Consider the following 19,046-nt stretch of genomic DNA (forward strand, 5'->3'; position numbering starts at 1 on the left):
CAGTATCGGGAAAACTGTTTTTTCCCCCCAATTAAGTCTATTTATTTTGACTACATTTTTAAGGGATGGGACAGAATTTCAGAATTTTAAAATTACAACTTCAGAATGTTAAGGGGTGGGACAGAATTTCCTTTTAGCCCGTTTTCTGAACATAATTTTGTATCAGGATATGCACATGAGATATGCTCATTACAAAAACTATATCGAATAGGAGTAATGGAAATAAAGACAAAAGCAATTACGATTAAAAATTCACCCTAGGAGAAGTAATTCTGGTCAGCCTTGGGCAGAGACTTTTACCTCACACCTTCATGTCTATACATGCATTCATATTAAAACCAAGTTCTACTCTCTGTTGAACTCTAAAATGTGCTAGTACAGGGGCGCCTGGGTGGCGCAGTCGGTTAAGCGTCCGACTTCAGCCAGGTCACGATCTCACGGTCCGTGAGTTCGAGCCCCCGGTCAGGCTCTGGGCTGATGGCTCAGAGCCTGGAGCCTGTTTCCGATTCTGTGTCTCCCTCTCTCTCTGTCCCTCCCCCGTTCATGCTCTGTCTCTCTCTGTCCCAAAAATAAATAAACGTTGAAAAAAAAATTAAAAAAAAAAATGTGCTAGTACAAATCTCAGCAATTTTTCATGGGACTCCTCGTCAATCAGGTTTATCCTTGTACCAGGTAACCATAATTTACTTACACGTGTCTTTTTGGGGGGACACTTGTGTTGCATTTTCACTGCTGTACCCACGATGTGATGAGATCCCTTACGTGTTGAATTTTGTTAGCCTTTCCAGGTGTTTCTTCCTGATGAATTCTGACACACAGAGCTGTTGAGTCAACAAATAGGTGCAGATCAGCAGAAAGTTTGGGCCAGTTTAAACATTGTGCACTTTGTGCGGGGACTTCATTTTACCCCAACCTCATCACCACACACTAGTACTGATCCTTTTAACCTTTTACAAGCTGGGAGAGGAGAAAGAGGTTATCGGTGTTATTTTACAAGAAGAAGCAGTGATGATTAACTTATGTTAGTATGTTGATCGTTCATTGGTGTTTTCGTTTTCACACATTTTCCATTGGCAGTGTTGGTTCATTTATTGTATGTAGAGATGCTATTTTGTATGTGATTGATTGTACAGTAAGGGTATTAACCCGTGTCAACTCCACACGGCACACAGATGTACACGAATACATACGTACATTCATTTCAGTGTTTGCATTTCACATATTTGTAGGGTTTTTGTTTTTTTAACATCTTTGTAAATGTTTTGCTGCCTGAAGTTAAAAATGTCTATTTAGTCAGCCAAATATTTGTCTTATTTGTCCTGGATTTGATATCTCAACTCCCAAGTTATGAGGCTTTCTGCATATTCAAACCAGTTCAAGTTTTCTTAAAAATGGAAAAGGGATGCACTTTGTATGGTTATATCACAGTTCCCAGGGGAGGGGGACAATGAGAACTCAGGACTTCACCCCAAACTCGCAATTTCCATTTTCTCTGCTCCTTTCTACATATATTCCACTCTTCTGGGTTTATTTTTTCTATATTAAGTGTCATTTTTTGCATTATCAGATTTCTGTCCTTACACTTATTTTGCTTTCCTCTTCCTAATTTTTTTTAAAAATAAATGTTTCATTTCCTTAATTATTTTGTTACGGGATTAATAGTGAAAGTATTTAATACTGAATTTTCCTTTCAATGTAGGACTTTGGCCAAGTCCCATAGGTTTTAGGTAGAGTCTTTTGCAAACTGACATGTAACATTTTGAAATTGCAATTTTTGTTTCTTCCTTAAAGAGGAATAAGTTTGTAAAATAGTGATATGATAGTATAGTTTCTATTTTTTGTTATTTACTTTTGCTTTTCTATAATTTTGATAAAAGAATGTAGTCTTGCAATGTTTACTCTTTGCATTTTATTGATATTTTCTGTGTCAATTTATAAGCCATTTATATAAACCTTTGTAGCATTTCATGTCACTTGACGCTATTCCATTTTATGGACTTACCATCATTTATTTTTTAAGTTTATTTATCTGTTTTGAAAGAGAGAGAGAGAGAGGGCATGAAAGCAGGGGAGGTGAAGAGAGAGAGGGAGACAGAATCCCAAGCAGACTCCACACTCAGCACGGACGCCGACACTGGACTCGATCTCACGACCGTGAGACCATGACGTAAACCAATATCAAGAGTCAGACGCCCCTACCATCATTCTTTTAACAATGTTCTGTTTTGGACATTTGGACAACAACATATGGGAAAGCTCTCTTTCCTATAGTGCTGGGAAAGACTGGCTATTACGTTTTTAAATTCTGGACGTTGTTATCGGTAATACAGGTAATTGTTACATAACAATTCTGTGATCTACCTCTCTGTGATCACTATAGTTTTACCTTTCCTAGAATTTCATAGAAATGATATATATAGTATGTAATCTTTTGTATATGGTTTGCTTTGAGATTCATCTGAATGACCCCAAATTTGTTAATCCATTCAGCCATTGGACTCTTGGGTAGATTCAAGTTATTGACTACTATGAACAAAGCTACTAGGAGCATTTGAGTACAAGTCTTTGTGCAGATATTTTCTTTCCTTTCTCTTGCATAGATTCATAGGAGAGAAACTGCTGGGACGTATGGTAAATATATTTAACTTTAGAAGAGCTGACGGGATGTTTTCCGGAGGGGCTGTGCTAACGTGCATTCCCACGAGCTCTGAGTGTGGGGTTCCAGTGGCTCCATATCCTCTCCAACACTTGCTATTATCAGTCCCTTAAAATCTGGCATTATAATGAGTGCTTAGTGGTGTCTCACGATGGTTTTGAGTTGCATTTTGCTAACATCACTATTATGGAGCATCTTTTTATGTGCTCACTCACCTTCTGTATACTTTCTCTGGTGAAATGTCCATTTCAATCTTTTGCGCATTTTCTTACCATGGTTTGTCTTCTTCCTGTTGAATTCTGTGAGTTCTTTCTATTGTGTTTCCTGCATGTAAATCCTTCATGAGATACATGCTTTGCTACTATTTTCTTCCAGTCTCTGGCTTGTCTTTTCAATTTCTTAACAGTATTTTTCAAAGAGAATTTTTTTAAAAATTTTGGTGAAGTCATATGTACCAATCTTTTTATTTTATGAATTGTGATTCAAGTGAGATATGTAAGAAATCTTTGTCTAACCTGAGATTGTAAAGATTCTTTTTCTCCTATGTTTCCTTCTAGAAGTTTTATAATTTTAGTTTCTATGTTTATGGTTATCGCATATCTTGTATTACTTTCCGTATAGAGTATGGGGTAAGGTCTGCAGCTCATCCTTACTCATGTGGATATGCAACTGTTCAACCGATTTCATGAAAAGCCTATTTCCTGACGAATTGCCTTGCCATTCCTGTTGAAAATCAGATGACCACATTTGTGTGGGTTTCTTTCTGGATTCTCTGTTACAAGGCCTTTCTTCCCAGCCCTGTATAAGCTCTGGGAACTGTCGGTCACGCTGCTTTTCTGCGGGTCTCTTGCTGGCCCCAGGCAGCTTCCTCTCACAAGTGTGGATCAGTACTTAACCACAGATTCGAGGGATCCGTGTGCAGTTTCCTCTGTCCACCAGGAGTATACCACAAATTCCAGTTGCTTTTGGCTTCCCAGTTTCTGATCTCCCTCTCTTTGGGCTCTTTATGGCTTCCTCTTCTTCCTTGGAATTTACCTGGGGCTGTGGTCAGTCTCCTTTCATTTGTTTTTCTCTCCGGAATCACAGTCCTATACTGCCAGATGTCTGGTGTGCAGAGACCATTTCTTCGTATACCATTTTCTGTTCTATTGATTCTTTAAGCCTGGAGGGCCAATCTGGTCGCTCTTACTCTCCATCATGGTCAAAGGAGGCTTTGTTCTTGAATGGCAACATGGCGGCCACATGGTCTTCCTTTCAGACTTTTGTACATACGGGGCTGTCGTCTTTTGACCCTGAAGGCTGTTGTGGAAAAGTCCGAGGTTTGTTTTTTGCTTCTGATTGGGACTTACTTGTCCCAACAGCATAGCAACAAAAGTCTTCATTGGTGAAATCTAGTCACCTGGTAACCTGGATACATTTCTGCATAGATTGTTCTGTATAATTCTTTTTCTCTTTCTTTTTCTTCATGGGTTGTCTTTCCAGTCTTCCCATTCAGTTCATCGCGGGGAAATTTTTCTGTATCATATCTGTGAATTGTGAGCTCCCTTTGCTGAAATCTTCCCTCAGGCACACCAGTCATTCTTGAGTTGGGTTATCTCTGACCCACCATTTCTCTCTGATTGCTTTCGCCTCTGATCTTTTTTCTCTGAATACACTGTTACTTCCCTCCATAATGAGAACTTGTCTTTCAGCCAAGCCTTTTTCTAATTTGTATAAAAATAGGAAATATGTAAATCTGACATTGTGTGGTTTGGAGTTCTAATTTGTTTTCTCTGCTCTGAAATTTCCTTTTCATCTCGTCTCTGGTGTTTTACTATTTCTCTATTACTCCTTTGTTTTATCAAATTCTTCTTACTATAAGTTCTTCCAGGGGAAACTGCTTCTGTTCATGGGACCGAGTGTTCTCCCAGCCTGAAGAGGGTTCGCTGTTTTTCTTTCCTTTTGCTGAATGTTTGCAAAGTTCCCTTGGCATTTTCCCCCCGCTGCTTATGCTGAAAGTGGGCGTCCTGTCCAACCGTTGGTTTGTTCTAACGGATTTCGAGTGTTTCTCCCTGATACCCTGCTCACCTCCTCTGGGCTACTTGGTTGTATCTTCTCCAAGCTTCGGTGTTTGTCTGGGACGACTTTCGATCTTTTTTTGCTCCAAATGCACCCAGGAGGGAAAGAATGGACAGGGAGAGCTCTGACCAGCTTAAGCTCGTGTGAATCTGGACCAATGGCAGCCTCACGCATCACCTGACCCAGGGCCTCAAACGCGGTCTCCTCATCTTGCTCTGTTTCCATCTGCCGGTTGTGTTTCTTGAGGCTCTGCTCCTGAGTCCAGAGACTCTCCTCCTTTTCCAGAACGTTCATCATGTCAGCTTCAAGTTACTGCAAGACAAAACAAAGCAAAGCAGAACAAAACAAAAGAGAACAAAAAAAAACACAAACAAACCTGAAAACACAGCGACGACAGCCCCCTCGTGCCTCTGCCGACAAATTTGTTGGCATTTTTTAGTAGCTCGAATGTGGTCAGGCTGTGACCCACAGGCCTAGTGTTTGGGGGAGGAGGTACTGGAATTGCTTTGGACTCATTTTGAGTTTGGGGAGGCGGAAGTTGCGACCTTGCTGCAAGTCCAGAACCTTCCACAATGATGTCTGGGAGTCTCCCAGGGTGTGAGAGGGACACGGTGTCACCTGTCTGTTCCTGTCCGGGGAACAAGGAAGCCCGGAACCCCTCCAGGAAAGGGGCTACATCTAGGATGGGCTAGGGCAGACCAACACTGGGCGAGGGGTCGGGGGAGGGAGATGTCAGGGCCCAGGGCACAGAGGCCACTGCACACAGAACACGGTCTGGGGCATGAGTCCCCTACAGGTGGGGGCCAGGGCGAGAGCAAACTCCGGGGCGAGGGTCACAAGAGCAGCCAGCAGGTGGCTTTGAGTGGGTCATTTCGGCTGCACTGTTATGACTCTTAACATTACCATCTCGAATCCCTCTGAGTATTTTTGGTCTAAAGTAATTGTGTCTAAATTAATGGGCCATGACACCATTTACTTTAGCTTAGTTGTAACAAAATGTCAAATGATGTACCAATAATATTTTCCTAGTATGTGAAAATAAACATGCAATTTGCATATGAAATGTTTAAAATGGCCATTCTTGCACTATCTGCCATCCACAGTCGTCTCTCACCTCCTCGACATATATCGCTGCTAATGGGATCTTACTCTGGGAAATGCCGGTCTGAACGATGTGAAGAAGACCCTGCTCCCTGTGTTGCCATAATGCAGCGGGACAAGCTCTTAACTTGTTTTTCTTTTTCACTGCAATTTGAAGTTGCTGACTCCTTTTTCCATTTATCATGCAGGTCACTATGTGTGTGGTTTCTTGAAAAAAACATCACAAAGGCACCTTATGTCACACAGACCTCTACAGTGTATAATAGCGTTCATTTTACTCTTTGAATTAATTCATGTACATCCATGCTTTTCTTATGAAATGCGTGTAGTTTATATGTACTTCGGGACATTTCAGGAGAAAGACTGCTTTGATGTGATCCTAATTTTCCACGAGAGAGGCGAGTTTTTAATACATAAAAGCCTTTCTTGACATTACAATGCCTCAAGGAGTCAAACATTTAATATTTTTTATCCTGCCTTAATAACTATCAGAAATAGCTACCTAAATGCTATGTGCCAAGAGTGTTTCCCGAGTATCTCAGTGCTGCGTTATGTCCTATCACCAACTTTTCCCTCCATCCCTAGAGCAAAGTGAAAATACATACGAGGCAAAAGCCGGGTGGATAAGAAACTATTCCATACGTGATAACGTTCGGTGGATTACACGCACACATTTCATGCTGACAAACAAGGAAATTAAATCAGTCCCTTCTGCTAAAAGAAGTTGAAGGAAAAACACACTTTTGCTAAAGCGTAAACATTTCTGAGACACTTGATTTTTAAGTGAGGTGTAAAAAGATATTCCATGCATTACGAGATCACTTGAAGCAGATCACAGAAGTTCTGTGCCGGATTGTTTTATTATTTGGCTTCCCAGTGGTACCAACCATAATTTTTGGACATCAGTTTATCAAGGGCTTAAATCAAATTTTCTTAATCACGCAAGAAGTAAAGTGATTGGAGTGTCTGGTCTGACTCTTGAGTTCAGCTCAGGTCAGGATCTCCTGGCCCATGAGATTGAGCCCCGCGTTGGGCTCTGTACTGAGTGTGGAGTTTGCTTGGGACTCTCTCGGTCCTCTCTCCCTGTCCTCCCCTTCTCATGCTCGCTCTCTCTCTCTCTCTCTCTCTCTCTCTCAAAATAAATAAATAGACATTAAGAAAAAAAAGAAGGAAAGTAATTAATGGATTTGTTACTGTGAATGGAACAAAAACCTGTCCTGGTACGTACATATGTGAACTTGTTTCCAAAAGAACCCCGCATACACAATGTATTGTAAAAGAAACCACCTGCATTCCCTATTTACATGTACTCTCCTCTGTGTGAAATGACATATGGACAGGGATGCTCCTCGCGGCATATTTGTCTTAGAAAACAGGTGGGGGGCACCCGGGGGCTCAGCTGGTTAAGCGTCCGACTCGTGACTTGGTTTGGATCAGTCCATGATGTCATAGTTCATAGGTTCCAGCCCCGCGTCCGGCTCTGGGCTAACAGTGCAGAGCCTGCTTGAGATTTTCTCTCTCCCCTTCTCTCTGCCCCTCTCCCTCTTCTCCAACCAAATAAAAAAATAAACCATAAAAAAAAGAAAAGAAAAGAAAAGAATAGAAAAGAAAAGAGTTGGGAACAACCTAAGTGGCTTAGGACAGAAGCGCAGTTGAATAAATGTGGGTGTATCTACCCACAGGCTTCAAGTGGCTACAATGAATATTTGTATGAAGCGTATCCACAGAGCACAACAATTCAGGCGGCAGAAAATCCCTATGTGTATCTTTTTGTAAATGTCCAAGGTTCCTCTGGAAGGATAGGGAAGAAACTGGCTACTGACTTTGTCTCAGGAGAGACGAACCGGCTGTCAGGGGAATAAGGAAGTCGGCGAGACTTAGGTTTTCCAGTTTCATTTTTAAAAACGTTTTGTATTTTGAGCTGTGTGTGCGCATTCCTTATTTTTTTAGGTATGATGTCAGCTGCCATTTAAGTACAGAATCACATAACTTGACTCCACATTCTAACCGCGATTCTGAACAGCATATAGCATAGAACTCGAATTGCTACCTATGTGTGCGCTGTGCATTTAACGTTTCCTTCAAAAATCTTTCACTCGGTGCCATTTAAGGTGCTCGCTGAGTGCTGACGATGCAACACTCATGGGGACTCGGCCTCTGGGGAAGGGATCCATGGAGACAGCTCGAGACCAACGCAGTAAGCAGTTAAAGTAAAGGTGGCAAATCCAGTTACAACCATGACAGAGTAATAGACACCAAATTTAGCCTCCTGCCATCCACAGGCATGAAACAGGAAAAAAAAAAAGTGTGTGGTAAAGGGTGTTTTTGGGTCAATGGACGACCATGAACCTGGCGAGGACGGGGCGTGGGAGACGGTCCCATTAACCCTGCGTGCTGGCAGGGACGACCTCTGAACGGCAGCCTGGAGAAGCAAAGTCACTCAGAGAGCAGCGTTCTTTCTGAGCGGAGGACACAGCTCCCAGTGTGTGGCCAGGAGGACTGGAGCATGTGAGGAGGGTACCGAAGCAGAAAAGTTGTGCAGAAAAGAAGCGACGGCTTTCTGCACGAGAGCCCTGAACTCTTCCCTCTCGTGTGAGCTGTGCATCATCAGGATGAAAACCTTGCTTCCTAAAGCCTCTACGGGGGGCTGTGAGAGTGGAGGGGATCCCAGGAGCTCCGACCAGCTAGGGTGGAAAGACCTCGTCAGATGCGTTAGGCGTTCAGTTCCGGGCTCAGAAAAACCATGCTTATGACTGGGGCTACCGGAGCTCTGGAGAAAGGGCTTCTAGCAGCTTAAGCTGATAACGTGGAAACGAATCTAGACTCCCAAGAATGCAGACAGTTAAAAAATTAGACGTGCAAGGGCGCCTGGGCGGCCCCGTCGGCTAAGCGTCCGACTTCGGCTCAGGTCACGATGTCCTGGTTCGTGAATTTGAGCCCCACATCAGGCTCTCTGCGGTCAGCGCAGAGCCCGCTTCGAATCCTCTCTCTCCCTCTCTCTCCGCCCCTTCCCCCCTCTCAAAAATAAATAAATATGTAAAAAATTAGACGTGCAAAGGAACAGGAAAATAATCAGGACAAAAAGCATCAATAGATGCAAAGATGGCACGGATGTTAAAATTAGCAAAGAGCTCAGAGGTGCCATTAGACGTACATCCGAGAACTTAAAGGAAAAGATGAGAAAACGCGGGGACCCCTGGCAGAGAAATAAAAACGAACCAAATAAAAACGAACCACATAAAACGAACCAAATAAAAATTCTGTGACCTAAAAATACAATATCTGAAAGGAAACACTGAAGGGACTGAACAGAGGATTAAGCACTGCTTAATTGGAAAGATAGGAACCTACTCAGACTGAATCACAGAGACAAAGAAGGACTTAAAGATTTGGAAACCTTCGGTGACCCATGGGATAGTATTGGGAGATATCACGTACATATAGTTGGAGTCCCAGAAATGGGAGAAAGTAGAAAATATTAAAAAAAAAATGGCTGAAAATGTCCAAATTTCATGCAAACTATAAACCTATAAACCAAGAAGCCCAGCTCATCCTAAGTATGATAGACACAAAGAAAACTACACTAAGACGTGTCGTTTTATTTTATTTTATTTATTCTTTTTTTTTTTTTTTTTTTTTTTTTTGGTGCAAAAAGGTGATTCTGTTACAGCATGGGGACAGGACCCATGGGCAGAAAGAGCTGCCCTGGGATTGTGGGGAGTGACTGATGATACACTTCTGAGTTTGTGGAAGGAGGGGGGATAGGATTTTAATCACATTTCTCAAAAAACAATGAGATGATCTTAGAAGCAGCTGGAGGAAGAAGATACATTTCCTAAAGTACTGATATAGGTAGTAAAGCATGAATGCTCCCCCCCGCAAATGTCGCTCTGTGAAAGAAACCATAAGTGAAAAAGTTCATTGTATGATTCCATTTATGTGAAGATCGAGATCAGTTAAAACGACCTATGGTGGGGCCCCTGGGCGGTGGGGCGCCTGGGGGGGCTCAGTCCGTTGAGTGTCTGACTCTTGATTTTGGCTCAGGTCATGATCCAAGGGTGGTAGGATCAAGCCTACCACCAGAGAGATTCTCTCTCTTTCTCTCTCTCCCTATGCCCTCTTCCCACTCTTGGGTGCTCGCTTTCTCTAGCTCTTTCTAAAATTAAAAAAAAGAAAACACAAAAAACGACCATGGTTAAAAGTACCAGAGCAGGGGCTGCTTTGGTGGGATTCGGGAATTTTCTGGGAAGGGACATGTGGGGACTTTCCAGGGTGATGGAAATGTGATTGGGACACTTTTTTACGTATTTGTCTTTGTTCATAAAACTGTACACTTAAGATTTGTATAATTCACCTATGTTATTCATCAATGAAAAGTAATGCAAGAAAAAAAAAAGAGCTAAAATGCTCCGAGACCCCCCTGAAGGAGGAGACAACTACTTGTTTTCCTGGGAGACTGGAGAAATCTTGCAAAAATCCCATTCTCTCAATTTCACTGGTTAATAACTGTTAATACTTGGGCATAACTTGGAGAAAGAGCGGGAAGGATAATTGGGTAATGTAAACATAGAAAGTTCTGTACCCCTTGGAGTTATTCGTTCTGGCACGTTCTAGAGATCAGAATAGCCATCCTGTGTTTTCCTCCTTGTGGGCATTGGTCCTAAAGTCAGTGTTCCTTGCTTGTCCTGCCCTGTGGCCAATCAGTCACCAAGACGTTCCGATTTTATCTCCCAAAGTCCTGTCATTTTATGCTAATGTCTCTGTACAGTGTTTAAAAGCAAACTGTGATGTGCTTCCTCCATACCAATTCTGCCTTTTTTTTTTTTTTTTTTTTTTTTGGTTTTGTTTATCCTCCTAGAGAGCATTTCTGGCCCGAGTGTTTTAATTTTAGCTGACATCTACCGGGGCCTTTAAGGTCAATGAGCATAATCTGTGTTACCCTGAACTCGAGCCCAAAGTCTCAGCCCTCAAATAAACAGAAGACAAGACACACAGCGAGGGTTAAGAGTAACGGTCTCAGGAAAACTGCCTCCAGCCTCCTGCGCGTTACAGGAAGGGAGCTGCAGGGTTTGGGGGGGAGCAGGGCTCCCTAGGTGGGATTGAACAGGAAGTGCTGATGGGGGCAGATTTAACAAGCGCTGGGGCCTGGGTCTAAAAGAGGAAGATGGCTAAGTGGGCAGGATGGCAAGAGGGAGGGTAGATCCTTGAAGCCTAGGGTGAGAAGAGGGGAGCGGTCTCAGGTGTGAGAAGCTTGAGCGGGAAGAGAAGCCGAACGGGGAAGGGTAAGAAGGATCAAGGGGCTTCCGTACGGGAACCAGCACAACACCGGCTTCAATGCCTCTGACAACATGCTTCAGCGTGACGATGACGGATGTCTTCAGACTCTAGAAGAAGTGAAGGGATGCTGCTTCATTCCTGGAAGAATCCAACAGAGAGGATGTTACCAGGAGACAGGAGCCATCTGCCCCTCATCATGTTACCAGGGCTGTTGACTTTCCAACAGCAGATGTCTGACAAAGGCGACTTGTTCCTCTCTTCTTGCATCACGGTCTCTGTCTCCACGGCCCCGCAGAGTTAACAAGCAAAACCGTGCTCCCCGGGGCTTTGAAACGGTGGCCTTCATGTACACCAGCCTGGCTCTGTAGGCCACCGCAGCAGGCACACTGAGACCTGGGTGATGTCACTGGCCTACCTGGGCCCACCCACCTGGGCTGCTCCCCCCCCCCCCCCCCCCCCGCAGGGACCCTGGAGGGGGCGGGGCAGGGGGAGGGGAGCCGCCTGTCCAGCTGGGCTCCGAACACAAGTCTGCCTGGTGCTGCCTGCTGGGCCCCTCCTCCTCTGAGCTGCCAGCCCACATACTTTCATTGACTCCTCCTGGCTATCGGGGCTGTGTGAGGAGCCTGAGACGGAGATAGAGAGGTGCTGGAGTCCCGCATGGCACGGACCGTCTTGGGGCTCAAAGCCCCGACGCGATCGGGGCGGGGTGGGGGGCTAGTGGCTGACCAGAATGACGGACACCAGACCAATGGCTACATCTCAGAGAGAGTAGCAGAGGACGGGAGTGCCAGGCGATTTTCCGGGGGCAGAGGGGAACAACGCGGGTGGGGAAGAGCTGGGCTCCAACAGGGAAGGGGCACAGGGGTGAGGGCCCAGAGCAGCCGAGATGTCAGGCAGAGGTGAATCCGAGGTGGGGGGAGAGGTAGAGATGGGGATGCTCGTGGAGAGGCTGAGTCAGAGCAAGACTGGCCTGAGATGGTGGGAGAAGGGGCAGAGCTTTGTGGAGAAGCTCTCCTTTATTTGAGTCTTTTGCATACGGATGGTGGAGGGAGCCCTGGAGTGGGACCCGATCCCCCAGGCACAATGGGGGCGGGACAGGAAGGGGAAGCAGAGTTCAAGATCTCCACTGTTGCACCCTCTTTACCTCCTGTGCAAGGGAAGCTTTACTCTGGGCAGGTCAACTGTGGACGGTCTCAGCCAGCAGGTGCCCCATCCCTCCTCAGTCTTTGGGGTCGACAGCTCTGTGGGCAACAGCCCCTACTGCCCCAGGCATCGCCTGGGGGCTGTGATGCAAGGTCGGGTTCTGTGACCTCACTGCCACCTTCTCCAGTTGGTTCCCGCATTCACAAACCCGGAGCAGTGAGGTCCCCACGGCAGGGATGCAATCTCCCTCAGGAAGGCCAGGTCTTGGGCCAAGCTTCGGAACCCCAATGATGTTACCTGTATCCCTTCTGCCCTCCGGATTGGAACGCCCGTGACTCTGACACCTCCCTACCTAGCGCACAGCGGGTCGCCTGGAGAGCAGTCCCCGAGAGCAGCAGGTCCCGACCCTTCCTGGCAGCGGCTCTTCCTCCGTGTAGGTGGGTTTCCCTTTGCCGGGCTCTGCCTCCTGGACCACCAAGCCCCTCACCAACCAAGTGGTGACCCCATCCCCTCTTCAGCGAGGAGGACACCGGCTCGGGAGATTTTCCGGGCTCTCTCTGTACTTCTCGGAACCAGAAGCGGTACCAGCCGCGCGCTCCCCTGTACCCCCTGCGTGACCCAAAGCGTGTCCCCAGCCAGGTCACTTCCCGGTGCCCAGGGCCAAGGCGGGGTAGGAAGGGCCTTTCCCGCGCGGAAGAGCGCCCGTCACACCTGTCCCCGTCGGTGGGCGCGCGGCTCCGGGCAGTGGCGCCCCCCCTCCCCACCCCGGCCAGGGTCTCTCCCCGGAAGGGGCGCCAGCCTGGGAAGACGGACGGCCAGCGAGCGCGGCGGGGCGCCTCCAGGTGGGGCTGGCGCCCGGGGTGCGCTCCCCGCGCCGGACGGCAGGCGTCGCCCCCGCTCCTCGCTGCGCCGGCCCCCGCCCCCGCCGCGGAGCCCGAGCCCGAGCCGGAGCCGGAGCCGGAGCCGGAGCCCGAGCCCGAGCGCGAGCGGAGGAGGCGGCGGGACCCGGCAAATTTCCTGCTCGGCTGCGGGCGGCTGGAGGCTGCGCCGGCGGCGCCCGGACCCCGCGGCCTCCGCGCGTCCCCACGACCCTCCTTGGCGCCGGCGGGGACCGAGGGGCGCCCCGGAGGGCGGCGGGCGGGCGCCCGGGAGATGCGGAGCCGCCGCGGCGGCGCGATCGGCGCGACCGGACCGGCCCCCCCGAGGTGAGCGCGCGCGCGCGCGCGCGGGGTGCGGGCGGGGGCCGTGCGCCCCTCCGGGGACCGCGCGACCGGGGCGGCCGGAACAGGCCGGGGACGCCGCCTGGGCCGCCGCGGCGGGAGGGAGGGGCCGCGCCCGGGCGCCGGGTCTCGGAGCCGGGTCCCCAGCGGCCCCGCGGCGCGCCGGGTGCCGGCGGCTGGGGACGGCGCGACCCCGGCCTCGGCGCCTCGGACCCCTCCCCTCCCCCCCGCCCAACTTGGCCACCACCTCGGCGGCTCCCGCGCTCCCTCTCGGGAAACCCGCACCCCGAGCGCGTGTCTGCGGGTGGCGACAGTGCCGTGGGTCGGCGACAGGGACGTAGGTGAAAGCGGCCGAGACCGAGAGGGGGTCCCACGGGGTGTGTGGAGGGCCACACGATGCAGGCGTGGAGACGGGAGCCTTGTGAGAAAGTGACTCGGAGTTGCGCCAACTCTGGGAGGGGCGCGGGCCGCCGTGCGGATGCCGCCCCGAGGGTCCCGCGCCCTCGCCTTGGCAGGGAGGGGAGCGTGGAGGGCCGGAGGGCTCCCAGAGGTGCCGCGGGGACACCCCCGGCGGCGGGCAGGCCGGGCGGGCCCAGGCAGGACTGCCAGGATCCGCAGTGGCGGTGCGGTGACCTGTCAGAGCGCCTGGACCAGAGGTCAGCGCGGTGCCACGCCTGCGGGCTCGGGGGGGCCCCGACTGGGGACGGCTGGCAGACCCACGGGGAGAGACGCAGAGCCAAGCCCTGCCAGACCGTGCTGGACCTGGCCTAAATTCCTTCCTGGCGTGGCCAGCCTTTCCAGAAAGGTTAACGTTATGCTTGCCCAATTATATTAATTTGTCTTGAATCAGGACCACTCTAGCCGAGTTTCAACGCAGGAAACTCAAGGAAAGAAGAACGTGGCCCTGTGCTTGTGTTTTAGAGTGGAAGGCTGTTGAGTTGAATGCTGCCGGTCGCTTGGTTTAGAAATCACGGCCTCCCTGTTCAGTCCGCTCTTGACCCCGGGTGCCCCTTGACCCAGAGTGCCTGGAGGTCTTTGTGTCTCCATGATGGGTGAAATGCTGTCTCTGTGAAATAAAGACCCACGCCCATCCAGAGTGTGAGTGGAGGGGGCAGGGAGGGGAGGGCGTCTCTCCCAAACCGGTGCAATAAGCCCAAGGAGGGCCTCGATGCGGGGGAGGTGGGGGAGGGGTGCTGGTGGCGTGGGTGGCTACGGCTGGCTCCTGAGATGGGGCAGAGCTTTGTGTGCAAATAGCGTCGGGGTGTGTGCTCCCTGAGCACAAGCTCTAGGCCTTCAGGGAGGAAAAGGCCAGCTGGTGATGTGGACCGGGCCCAAGAGATGGGTCTGTGTTCTCAGTCAGGAGCCTGTAGGCCACCCGGCCCTTCTCAGACTTGGCTGTGCCTCTGACTGTGACCCCAGGGAGAGAGGTCTTCGATCGCTGGGGTGAGTGATACCCGTGCGTCGGTACCCCCCCCCCCCCCGCAAGGAAAACAACAACAACAACCCTAGACTCCCCTTGTGTTGACATGAGCCAGGAGCTGGTTTTGTCCCTACAGAAGGGAAGGTTTTAGATTGAAAACATATCAAGATCTATGGCATCGCCCCCCCCCCACTCCCCCTCCCCCCGGAGCTGAGTCAGTGTGGGAAGTGGATGACGGAATTACAGTCCCTGGGGCCCCTGGGAGGCCCAGAGTGAGCCGGAAGCAGCGTGGCCTGGTCCCCATGCTGTGCACAGAGGCCACTTCTTGAAAGCGTGTGCAAACCATCCATCCCGAGAGGGGCCGCCACAGCCGCGGGGGAAGGCGCGTCGGAGGGGCGGATGCCTGAGGAATCGACGGCATTTGCCGGGTGGTTAGTAATGAAGCCGAAATACAAATTTCAGTTGGTCAAAACCTAGGCCTCCTTCACACTGCGCCTCCGTGGGTCCGCTTGGCTCTGTGTCCACTGCGGTCATCGCAGCCCAGGCTGCCCCCTTTTATCAGACTCCCTCCTTGCAGGTCAGAGGGGAGTTTCTAGTCCAGACCGCCCCTTGGCAGTTCTCCTTCCCGGCTGCCCCGGTGACATTTCTCCTGGAATATCAGTGCCCCATCTCGAGGTTCCCCAAGTCAGACCTCTGATCCTCCGCCCCCACCAGCCCAACACTGTCCCCCTGTTTTCCTTACCCGTCTGATGGCACCAGCCTGCCCACCGCCATGGAAAGACAGGCTGGATTGTAGTTTCCCTGCGGACGATGTCGTACCCTCAGCATCCAGCCAAGCACCGGACAGTGGGCTGGTCATAACTGTCATCGGCCACATGAACCCATGAGGAAGTGAAACGTTTTAGGAGCCCATCTTCTGAAGCAGGTGAATTCGTGTCTTCTCAGTGGGCGACAGCGGGGCTGGTAGGCGGCCACACATCCTGCTGGGGTAGATTGGACTGGTCACATCGCCAGTTCTTCTGGTGATGCCGAACGCACCTGCTGTGGACGGGGCTGGACCACAGAGACTCCAGATGACCCCCGAGGAGGCAGGCTTGGGAGCAGTGAGGGGACACCGAGGCAGCTCTCCTCGTCCCTGCACTGGAGGTCCACCCCCAGAGCGCCTGCTGTCGAAACAGGAACGGATGTATCCGTTGGGATCAAGACTGGCCTTCTTAATATTTGATTATCACTAAGGAGAAAACTGTGAGCTTCACGAGCATTTCCAGTTCTTCTTTGGCGGGTGCGTCCTAGTGAACCCATGGCTCGCTACTCCCTGAGGGCACTGCCATGCTTTCCAGAGCCTCGGAGGTAGACCCTTGCTCCACCCCTGCTCTGAATCTCCTTCTCCTCTGTCTCCATCTTGAGGGACTCCTACTCATACCTCACAACCCACTTCAAATGCCTCAGGGCTCCCCACAGCCTTCCTGACCCCTCTACCTAAGAAAAATCTCTCTTTCTTTCAGTTCCACAGAAGGTTAACTCTACCTGTTCTGGAGCACTTATCAGACCCTATTTTGATTTCCAATGGGCTTGTCCAAATAGTTTATCTCGTCTACTAGGTGGTCAGTGCTTCTAGGGTAGAGGATGTGTCTCTGAGTGTTTGGGCTTTGAATTCAGGTATGGATTTACATAAATCCTGGCTCAGCTGTGACCTTGGCTGAGCTCTTCAAAATTGACACCTTGTGTTCTCCTCTGTAGAATGGGAGCGATGATCTCTACTTCACGGGGCTTTTTTTTTTTTTTTTTAATTTTTTTTTTTTAACGTTTATTTATTTTTGAGACAGAGAGAGACAGAGCATGAACAGGGGAGGGTCAGAGAGAGAGGGAGACACAGAATCTGAAACGGGCTCCGGGCTCTGAGCTGTCAGCACAGAGCCCGACGCGGGGCTCGAACTCACGGACCGTGAGATCATGACCTGAGCCGAAGTCGGACGTTTAACCGACTGAGCCACCCAGGCGCCCCTTCACGGGGCTGTTTTGAGAGTGGCAGATGATACATGGAAAGTACAAGGCAGATGACTGGCACCCAGTAAACTGGGCCGGGCTACAACACCTGAAGTTGTGCCCTGCGTGTGGTAAAAGAACCAGTGACGTCTGAAGGAGTGAATTAACCGAGTCACAACTCGTATTGACAGATACATCTCGCTCGCCATCCGGAGCGCTGGGTCAGATGGGTAAGGTGTGACATGCTAGGTAACTTTATTTTTTGGTGATCATCCGGCGGATGATGTAAACGTTGTGTGATGAAGTATTTTAATCTCGTGACGTCGCCGCTTCCCTGTGCTCCAAGAACAAGCCCGTTCTTCAACGCGCTCCATTGACGCTGCGGCGTTAAGAGTGGTCTGTGAGGCAGAGAGGTGGTTCTTGCACGTTGACCTGTGCTCGTGGACTGAATTAAGCCAGTCTGTGGGCGGGACAACACGCAAGTGAGCCAAACCCGCACCAGGACGCACTGTGGGCTAGAACCAGGTGTGTGCACCCAGGGTCTAGATCCTGGATCTAGAACTGGAACGGCTTGTGGACTAGAACATATAAACCGCGGAGCTGTGGACTGCCCCTGACACGCTCAGGACTTAGCATTTCTTACCTCCGCAGAGGGAAGTGTGGCACCAGGCCGTCTCTGAGCCCCTCCTAGCGCCAGTGCCCTGACCAGTCTCACCCTGTCCCCAGCCGGTGGAGGCAGCACCGCCCAATGTGCACGATCGGATCGGATCCAGGGCCCCGGCTGCCTCCGGTTCTCGGCTCCTCCCTTCAGCCACGCCTGTCTCCGCTCTGGGTACCGGGTCTCCATAAAGTAAGATGTGGCCCGTGGGCACAGTGGGCACGCTTTTGTTTCGAATACGGACCCCAGACACGCCACAGATGTATCTTGGAGGGTTAGCCCTCTCGTCACTTTGTCGTCTGGAGTTTTGCCCCCGGAGCAGGGTGCTGGATAATACTCCGGCTGCTTGGGGTTTTGGACCAGCCACATCCGAGGTGATGGGGTCTCACTGAATTTTACTAACTTCTCCAGCAAACACAGGTGCACAGCGTGGGGGGCTTCTGCCGGACGCGGGCACGGAGATCCCTAGTTCAGGGCTTACTAAGCCAGCTTTCATTTCTCCTCTTGGTCTCGCTGCTGTTCCCCAAATGTCATTAGTCAAAGTCTGCCCCATCCAGGTGTTGTACTCAGGGAGTTTTGATGTGGTTCACAGCCTCTTTGAACTTGAACAGCACCCGGCTCCGAGCCAGAAATGTGGGTATAATGCCTTTCTTTCAACTACATAAATACTTCAAAAGGGCTGATCACGCTTACGAAATAGAAAAATTTTAACGCCGTGTTTCAGAAAAACAACTTTTATATCGATTCCTATCGAAATAGGAACCAAATAAGTACTTTTCAAGGCTGTCTATCTTAAAAATATCTTCCCAATACAAATCAAGAACTTTCCAATTAATATAGCCCATTCGTGCATCTTATATGAGAAAACCAAAAAGGGTGAAAAAGTCTTGTTACACCCAGAAGCAAATAAAAACTCCATCAGGAGGTGAGGAAGGGGGGAAAAAAAAGACCCTTGATTATGCGCTAAAAATCTCAAGTATTTTGGGCAGGTGTTTTGATGTCAGTGTTTCTTGGGTGAAGAATGAGAATGGATAGGAAAACTTGTGCGGGCCCCAGGCTGGGGTGCCGGCAACACTGAATTTGACCCAGTAGGTGGGCTTATGGTGGAACGAGTGTGCAGGGTGCAGCCGTGTTCCCGAGATACGCGTGTGGCTGCACGGTCCTCTCTGGGGATGGGGGGACGCCTGTGCGACGCCTGGGGCTCACAGGACATCCAGCTCTTGTAAGTGAAGTGTAGACATTGGAGGAAGCAAATGATAGTCCCGAGTGGGAGCCAGGCAGGGGCAGCGGAAGAGGCTGCTTGTAGAGGGCACTCCCAGCGAGGATCTTACTTTTTCCGCACCAAGCTCGGAGCACAGACTTTGGAGCAGAGAGGCGGGGTCAGACTGAGACTCATGGCACGGAAGCTTTGGACAAGTGACTGACCCTTTCCCAGTGTTTTCTGGTCTCTCTAATGAGGACAGTGACACTTCCCAGACGGGGCTGGCGTGTGGCTGGACTGAGGTCACGTGTAGGGAGCCCAGTGTA

At 50.0% G+C, this 19,046-nt stretch overlaps 2 protein-coding genes across 3 annotated transcripts in view; one reads left to right on the forward strand and one right to left on the reverse strand.

The window, feature by feature from the left end:
* Positions 1-9,956: 9,956 nt before the first annotated feature.
* LOC128779062 (translation initiation factor IF-2-like) lies at positions 9,957-15,743 on the reverse strand. The gene is made up of 3 exons (XM_053910129.1): positions 15,618-15,743; positions 12,533-14,088; positions 9,957-11,230 (listed from the first exon to the last, which is right to left on the reverse strand). The coding sequence occupies exons 1-3, from the start codon at positions 15,741-15,743 to the stop codon at positions 11,200-11,202; spliced, it is 1,713 nt and encodes a 570-aa protein (XP_053766104.1). The 3' UTR covers positions 9,957-11,199.
* The window catches only part of PTPRE (protein tyrosine phosphatase receptor type E), a 160,885-nt gene continuing 154,396 nt past the window's right edge, over positions 12,558-19,046 (forward strand). Inside the window, exon 1 of one of the 2 annotated variants that reach the window (XM_053910048.1) lies at positions 12,558-12,672. The gene's annotated coding sequence lies outside the window, so the exon portion shown is untranslated. Of the gene's footprint in view, positions 12,673-13,238; positions 13,441-19,046 lie in introns of those variants that run through there. The other variant, XM_053910047.1, reaches the window with a different exon arrangement.

Source organism: Panthera pardus, unplaced genomic scaffold (assembly GCF_024362965.1).
Source record: "Panthera pardus isolate Hobbes unplaced genomic scaffold, ASM2436296v1 HiC_scaffold_22, whole genome shotgun sequence".
Classification (NCBI taxonomy): domain Eukaryota; kingdom Metazoa; phylum Chordata; class Mammalia; order Carnivora; family Felidae; genus Panthera; species Panthera pardus.